At 40.1% G+C, this 8,975-nt stretch overlaps 1 protein-coding gene across 22 annotated transcripts; it reads right to left on the bottom strand.

Moving 5' to 3' along the window:
- Nucleotides 1–2,048: 2,048 nt before the first annotated feature.
- LOC124290839 lies at nucleotides 2,049–4,904 on the bottom strand. Of its 22 annotated transcripts, none has more exons than XM_046727685.1 (5): nucleotides 3,880–4,904; nucleotides 3,664–3,714; nucleotides 3,552–3,599; nucleotides 3,477–3,509; nucleotides 2,049–3,403 (listed from the first exon to the last, which is right to left on the bottom strand). In XM_046727685.1, the coding sequence occupies exons 1-5, from the start codon at nucleotides 3,982–3,984 to the stop codon at nucleotides 3,098–3,100; spliced, it is 543 nt and encodes a 180-aa protein (XP_046583641.1). In that variant the 5' UTR covers nucleotides 3,985–4,904; the 3' UTR covers nucleotides 2,049–3,097. The 22 variants fall into 22 exon arrangements, 16 of the variants coding, with proteins under 16 accessions (XP_046583641.1, XP_046583640.1, XP_046583639.1 ...); XM_046727684.1 differs by having other exon boundaries at nucleotides 3,552–3,584; nucleotides 3,682–3,747; XM_046727683.1 differs by having other exon boundaries at nucleotides 3,652–3,747.
- Nucleotides 4,905–8,975: the final 4,071 nt, after the last annotated feature.

Consider the following 8,975-nt stretch of genomic DNA (forward strand, 5'->3'; position numbering starts at 1 on the left):
GGTATGGTTTTACGCGGGATTTAACAGACATGAGCTTAATATATACACAAAGGACGTAGTTCAGACATATCTCAATGAATGAGCCCCGATCTTAACCCTTTGGAGCATATCTGGGACATGACTGGTCGTCGTGTGCAACAACGGCATTCTCCTGTACAGAACCTGGCCCAATTGGAAGCTGCTTTACACCAGGAATGGCGTAGACTGACCCTTCAGAGGATCAGGAGGCTGACAGGGGGTATGGGGAGGAGAGTGCTGGCTGTCATACAGTCACATGGAGGTTACACTCGGTATTGACCTTGAATCGTGTAAGACACGCAAAATGACATTTTGAATGTTCACATTCACTTATACATGCAACATTAAACATTCTAGGGCAGACATGGTTTTGTATGAAAATCAGTGTATTTTTAAAATGAGAAATTTTTATAAAATCAACATGGATTCCAATCATTTTGTCGTTTTCATGAATCAAAGGATCAGACAAACTCATGTTGTTTCCATCGCGATCGCCACAAGATGTTTTATGTACGTGTTGAAAACCTATCATTGGAAAAATACAGGGGGTGCTAAATTAAGTTCTTTGTGAATATTTTACCCATGTGAAGAATCGAACCCGGGTTTGGCGTGACGTGCAAACCACTGCGTTACCCCAGTACCCCATGATTTCTAAAACAAAACCGTTTTAATTTGGTATCTGATTTGATCATGATGCTTCTTGTTGCCTTGACGTCGCAGTCAGTAATATTGCGCCAACGTGGAATCGTACATTATCGAGACAGCGTCAAGATCCACAAAGCGTTGGTCACGTTACCACCTGTCGTAACTCTATAGCTTACCGTAACACTACGAACGTTTTGTGGATCAGATCCCTAAACCAGCCAGTCCAGTGATTGACGTCATCAACATTAATCTACACCATTGTGATACCACATGTATCAAGACCGCCTCCGTTGTGTAGTGGTTAGGGCATCCGCCCGGAGAGCGGAAGGTCGCGGGTTCGATCCCCTACCGCGTCCTACCAAAAGTCGTTAAAATATGGTACTTGTTGGTCCTTGCCTGGCGCTCGGCATTAATGGGTACAAGGACTGGTCGGCTCGGTGTCAGTATAATGTGTCTGAGTGGGGTATTCATGCTTCACTGCGGTATGGTATCTCAGTAGGCTAGCACCATAAAACAAGCTTAAATCTGAGCTAGTACAAGCAGCGGCACATACACACGCATGCACGTCGTCATATGAGCGAAATATTCTCAAGCACTACGTTAAACCCAATTTCACCTCACCACATGTATCAATCAAATCAGCAGACCTGTTCGTTTCCTAACCCAAGTTTCCTCTGCTTCCAAGTCCGAATACTTTAGTGGCGACGTGACGTTCAATAGTAGCAACACATTCCTCTGTATTCAGAAGCCATTGTGGATGGCAGCCCTTGCATCCCTCTAGGTGCAATACACCGACAGGTGATTGAGCAAGGTTTTATGCCGCGTTTAGCAATATTCCAGCAATATTGTGGCAGTGGACACCAGACGTGGGCTGCACACAATGTACACATCTGGAGTACCCGGGAAGACTGACTGACTGAGTTTGGTTTTACGCCGCTTTTAGCAATATTCCAGCAACATCACGGCGGGAGACACCAGAAATGGGCTTCACACAATGTGCCCATGTGGGGATTCGAACCCGGGTCTTCGGCGTGACCAGCAAACGCTTTAACCATTAGGCTACCCCATCGCCCCTACCCAGGAAGAACCGGGTTCAATTGGTCTTCAGCAACCCATGCTTGTCCTAATAGGAGACTACGGACATCGGGCGGTCAAGCTCACTAACTTTGCTGACACATGCCATCATATCCCAATTGCGTAGATCGATGCTCATGCTGTTGATCACTGGATTGTCTGGCCCAGAATATGTACATACAGTTGGAATATTGCTGAGTGCGGCGTTAGATAAACGAACACAATGGGGAATCAAACCCAGCCCCGGGTGTGACAACCTACGCTTTAACCACGAGGCTATCACACAACCCGAATAAAACACAAAACATCAATTGCACACCATGTTTTTATTCAATGGTACCCAAGTTAGACTAACAATCATACATAACACAATATAAACGGGATATTTCAATAAATATACTCTCCTTCCTGGTTTAAGTTATAATACAGTCATCCCCTTATATACTGGCATAAAATTCTCAGCTGAAGGCAAACCGTCTCTGCTGAAAACCTTTCACATACACCAACAGAAAAACAAGAAAACTGAACAGAAGACAACACTACGTCACGTCTGTTGGAAGAAGTCCCACATGTTGCAACATCCAATAATAACCACTTCAGGTTAAACCTACAAGCAAAGTATGGCAAACCACATATCATAATCAGGAGTGTGTGAGTGAGTAGTTTTACGCTGCTTTTAGCAATATCAAAGCAGGGACACCAGAAACTGGCTTCACACATTGTACCCATGTGGGGAATCGAACCCGGGTCTTCAGCGTGACGAGAGAATACTTTAACCACTGGGCCACCCCCTAGACCCTAATCAGGAGTGATTGAGAGATGGTTTTATGCCACTTCTAGAAATTTTCCAGGAATATCACTGTTGTGAACACCAGAAATGGGCTTTACACATTGTACCTTGTGGGGATTCGAACTCAGGTCTTCAGCATGATGAGTGAACACTTAACCACTAGGCTACCCCACTGTCCGATAATGAGGATGAGACTGAGATAGGAATCTGCAGCAAGTCAACGGCAGTCATTTCACCTTGTTCATCGGAATAAAAATAAAATATACCTCATTAAAGGTTTTGCAGTTGTAGTCCACACTTCATGTCATTGTATTTGACAACATAATGCATAAAGGACTGGTGATCTATTATAAAATAATTCTGTCACTATCTTTTATGTCACTGTCAACAATAAAATACATCTGCACCCATGATATGCATAAAATTTAAAGTTTATCATTTTCCACATTCAAATTGAGGTAAAGACCGTACACCTTGAGGCAGTATAAAACATTGCTCATTTTAAGCCAAATATTAAGAACTATATTTCTCAAATTTCCCTATTTGCATCATTCGTACATATTACAATGCCTACAATGCGATGGCAATTCCTATCTCACCCCAGTCTGGTACCTGCATGATTCCTATATCAACCCAATCTGGTACCTGCATGATTCCTACCTCACCCCACTCTGGTACCTGCATGATTCCTACCTCACCCCACTCTGGTACCTTCATGATTCCTATCTCACCCCAGTCTGGTACCTGCATGATTCCTATCTCACCCCAGTCTGGTACCTGCATGATTCCTACCTCACCCAAGTCTGGTACCTGCATGATTCCTATCTCACCCAAGTCTGGTACCTGCATGATTCCTATCTCACCCCAGTCTGGTACCTGCATGATTCCTATGATTCTACCTCACCCAGTCTGGTCCCTGCATGATTCCTACCTCACCCAAGTCTGCTACCTGCATGATTCCTATATCAACCCAATCTGGTACCTGCATGATTCCTCAACCCAATCTCACCCAAGTCTCACCTACCTGCATGATTCCTATATCAACCCAATCTGGTACCTGCATGATTCCTACCTCACCCAGTCACCCTATCTGGTACCCATGTCTGGTCACCCCTACTCTGTACCTGCATTCCTACCTCACCCCACTCTGGTACCTGCATGATTCCTATCTCACCCCAGTCTGGTCCCTGCATGATTCCTATCTCACCCAAGTCTGGTACCTTCATGATTCCTATCTCACGCTACACTGGAGCAAGAATGATTCCTATATCAACCCACTCTGGTACCTGCATGATTCCTACCTCACCCCACTCTGGTACCTGCATGATTCCTACCTCACCCAAGTCTGGTACCTGCATGATTCCTATCTCACCCCAGTCTGGTACCTGCATGATTCCTATCTCACCCCACTCTGACACCTGCATGATTCCTACATCACCCCACGCTGGTTCCTGCATCCCACATAGGCATATCCTGAACAAAACATGTTGCAGTAAAATGTTCTTTTAAACCCATCAATCAGTCAAACTTCACAGGTAAACAGTCCATTGTGACATGTACACTGTCAGTCAGACGAAACATTCTGACGAAACATCACTAAGTGTCATTAAGGACTGCTATTCCAATAACTAAAGATCACAACACAAATGATAAGCAAATAAAAATTAAATCAGCAGTAGTTTGAAAACACCATAATATATTTCCATACCACATAAGAAATCCTTATGATATATTCATCACAAGAAGAATCAACACATCATCCTTCACATCACTGTAGTTGAAACTATGAGTAGTAAAAAGACAGAATATTCCAGCCATATGGCGGCGGTCTGTAAATAATTGACAGTTGGGATACAATGACGTCAACCAAGTCAGCAAGCCTGACCACCCGATTTCTTTAGTCGTCTTTTATGACAAGCATGGGCTGCTGAAGACAAATTCTAATCTGGACCTGAATTAGATGGTCTTTATTTTTTTAGCAGTATATATTTACAAAGGGTGTTGTACAGACACATGACCTTACTTAAGGTTGGTGGATTTTGGAAAAACATTAACAATTCTATACTTCTTTGAAAGAACCATTCCTTCAACATACAGCCCTTGAAACAAAATGGTGTGTTCCAATTCACCGATCAATTGATTGCATGGTGTCTTCACTGTGTTGTGTTGGACTGTAAATGCTTACATTGTTAGACAAATTGGAATGGCAGGTGTTGTTGGTATGGCAGGAGTGAGCGACTGAGTTTTCACACATTGTACCCAAGTGGGGAATTGAACCCAGGTCTTCGGTGTGACGAGCGAACGCTTTAACCACTAGGCTACCCCACCGCCAATGCATGCTTAAACTATTCGCGAACACCACAGAGGTCATCACCAACTAACCAGAGGCCCAGATAAGCTGCGTATCCGGGTAAAATATGCATGGAAAATTTCCAATTACGCATTGAAAAATAATTGTTGCGTACCAATTACGCATTTAAAATGTTACATACGCAAAAAGTTTAAAACAAATGCGTACGGAATATATTTATAAAAATCGACTTGCGTAATGAAAAAGACAACGACTGCTACCAAGTTGTACTGTTAGTATAGGACAAGTGTTGTACTGTCAGTATAGGATGAGTGAATTTTTTATGAAATCATTTCCATTTTATTTAAGTTGTTTTTTATTAGGTATGACATAAGGCAGAACATACCTGCTTAGTAAACTTACTCAATGACATAATACTTAGGTGAGTAAAATGACCGAAATACGCACATATTTGAAAGCTGTGGGTAACGGAAGATGAATACCCACTCAATATTCATAATACCCACTCCAAAAAGATACAGTGGGTACAGTACCCACATGAGCTAAATCTTATCTGGAGCTCTGACTAACACAAGAAATCATAACAGGGGCCTGAGATCTGGGTCAGTGAATCACTGACATTTGGTACATCATGCAAACTGTATGATAAAACTAACACAATAGATACTGAGGGATTTGCAAATTTGAAATTCAAAAACATTGTTTAATTGAAAGTATTCCAACAGTTTCATTTTGACAGAAACATGAAGATTAGCACATGAGATGCAGGGGTGCAAATAACCCATTGCCCGACGTCCGAGTCCAGTGTTTTTTTCTGTCGGGCAAGCAAATTTGTATATCACACTGTACCGGTGTCCAGTTGACTTTCCAGTGTTAATTATGTTGTTTATTTAAAAATTCAACAAGAAAACGGCCGGTATAGTGGAAAAATTATCAGGGCAAGTGATTTTACAAGTGCCACTGTACCGGAGTACACTAGCAATTTTGAAGTTATTTCCACCCCTGAGATGTCCACGTGATATTGTCCCAGGAGAAGAAAGTTCACAATGAAACATTGCAAGGAGACACTTTCTTGGAATTTACGAGTTATAACCTACAGACCCTCTGAAGACATCTTAACAATAATTTTCACTTATGCAGAACTTAGAGGCAGTCACCGTAAGTTTCTGGGCATCATGGATTACATGGACTACAGTTATGGATTTGGATTTGGATTTGGATTTGCAGCATACTGGTGATTATCTACAGTCCGTTTGAGTCAGAAACTGACTGATGAATTGCAAATTTTATCATTGTACAAAATTGCCACATAAATATAAATAGTACACATGTTTATCATTTACTAATACCCAACAGCTTACTAATATTTGAAAATTTTCCGGACTCCACCAAAACAGTTCTTTAAGAAACTATCATTAAAATTTTGACACAGTTCACTATTTGTTTCGATGGAGGATTGCAGAGAAAGGGACAGCCATTTTCATATATAAGAAAGCTGTTGGGTATTAGTAAATGATAAACAAGTGTACTATTTATATTTATGTGGCAATTTTGTACAATGGTACAATTTGCAATTCATCGGTCGGTTTCGGACTCAAACGGACTGTAATTTCATGTAAATATATTAACAAAGGTGACAGGAGTTGGCAATAATACTTTCTGGTTTCTATTACCTCAACATATGCTTCATACTACTCTGAAGATATTCAGGACTAGTTTGTAATGTACAAAACATTATGACCTTTAAGTTTTACCTAAATGGTTTTATTGCCAATTCCTGTCTAATAGAACCAGAAAGTATTTCTGTTTGCTTAGACTACACAATGTCTTGGAGTAATATTTGAAGTCAAGAACCTGAAATTGTACATTAAATATGTAAGCTGTATAACTGTGATAACACTTCATTGAGTGGTATTTTAGAACTTGGGGTGTCCAATATTGGAACAAACACTATGGATAACAACTTCTTTTATTTTGTGAGTGTGAGGTTCCGATACAGATCCTTATACCATTGTCAAGCCTTCCAGTACAAGAATCTGTATTGAAACATCGCATTAACTTAAAAAGGCTGTTATCCATAGAGTTGATTACACTGAAGTCTCAAGACAGCATTGTATATATATCATACTGTCTGTCACATTCTATCATGTATATTGTAAAGTTTGTACATGGTCCATTTGCCTGCAGACACTCAATAAACCAGTATATAACACGATGAAAAATACTGAGCAATACAACTTAAAAACTATTTCAATAACCCCCACTTAATGTCTTGTTGCCATGGTTTCTCTCTTATAACGTTAGGATGTAAACTGACATCAGATTATGAATAGGCTATGGATAATGTAGAGGATAAATAATAGGCAATAGATTTTTCCATTCCCAAGAGTGGGATATACAAATTAATTACAATGGTAGCAGGGTTCGATTTAAGCATTTGGAACTTGAGCGAAAGAGTTCAGTTTTACACTGCTTTTAGCAATATTCCAGCAATATCATGGTGGGGGACACCAGAAATAGACTTCACACATTGTACCCATGTGGGGAAATCAACCCAGGTCTTCGCTGTCACAAGTGAACGCTTTAACCACTGGGCTACCCCGCCGCCGCCGTGTAAACCTGAACTAGTGACACCTGAAGCTGCAAAATGCAACTTCATATTTATACCGACTCGAACCCTCCCATGTTAATAGTCAAAGATCACAGACTTCAGCAAACAGAAAAATGAGGAACTGGCTTGGAGCAGCGACTCTGCTGACTACACAGATAGTGACTGAATGACTGTTACTGTTTATGTCATGAAATTGTACAAAGGAAGATAGAATTATCAGACCCAGAATAATTTTATCAAGCATTTACATAATTATATATTGAGCAGCACGTGCAACCACTTTTTGTCTGGTGCAACAAGATTACCTAAGGTTGCACCAGGTGCAAGTAGGTCATATATTCCTTCCCAGGTTAGACATACACATGCTACTCTATCCACCAATATATAGACAAAAGGTTCAAATGCACTCTATACAGTAATGGTATGACTCTCACTTAAACACTTCTGGGTAAAGCAAGTTTCCTTTGAAAAGTGTCCTGGGGCTAAAGCTAAAACTAAAAGTCTGTGTGAGTGAGTTTAGTCATACGCCAATTTTAGCAATGTTCCAGCAATATCCTGCAGCCCTAAATGGCATAGAAGAATGTATGGGGAATGTTAGATGTTCACTCTAATCTGAAATCTCAATTAAACACACAAACAAAATTTCACCCAGAAAATACTAAAATCTATCAAAATTTCAAAAGACTTACAAATAAAAATACACGTCATTACATTTGAGGTTTGAAAAGTTTTTTTTAAAGATTCCTGTAACAGCCACTTGCCCATCAGTGGCCGTGATGAAACTTGAGGTAACCATGGTAACAGTGGCTGCAGTGTTCAGTGGTGTATGACCGAGGGCTTCCGATGGTCAGCATCGTCAGGTCTTTTCAACTCTGTTACTGATGGATATTTTCAAAGGGATGCTGTCTCGTAAATACACAAAAATATTTATCATATAATTTGTGACATCAGCAGCAGACCTTTAAACAAGTGTAAAAATCTTTGAATATTCTGTTGAGCTTTTTTTAATTCAAATCAAAGCGAGTGAACCACTGAAATTTCAGTAGAGCAGATGAATGATTTAAGCCAAGTCACAAAAATAATTTGCGCATTTCCAAAACTATAAAGTTTTATCCTGTTTACGAGAGGGAAAGATTACCGATGACAGAATATTCTGAAAATTCAGCTAATAGAATGTCCAGCTGATAAATAAAGACTGGTCCATTTAATTCCAACAATGAAAGATTACAGATTATCATGATTATCTCACAAGTATCGACCTGATTTTCATAGATAACAAGAGCTCAATTATTACAAAATCTTAAGTTTTAGCCGAGAGAATTCATCTGAAGCAGATCATATATTATGAGAAAAATAGATTAAAATATTGTATTGACTAGTGTTGGGAATTGGTTGAAATCTCACAATTGATGACTGGTTCAATACCAACAACCAAATATCGAGAAAAATTGGCTAGCGTCATTTTTTAGATTTTCCTATTCAGGTTGTGGTTGCAGATAAGTATAAAGAAAAAAACATTTGGTTCT

The sequence above is a fragment of the Haliotis rubra genome, unplaced genomic scaffold (genome assembly GCF_003918875.1).
Source record: "Haliotis rubra isolate DU_JTF1 unplaced genomic scaffold, ASM391887v1 Scf476, whole genome shotgun sequence".
NCBI lineage: Eukaryota > Metazoa > Mollusca > Gastropoda > Lepetellida > Haliotidae > Haliotis > Haliotis rubra.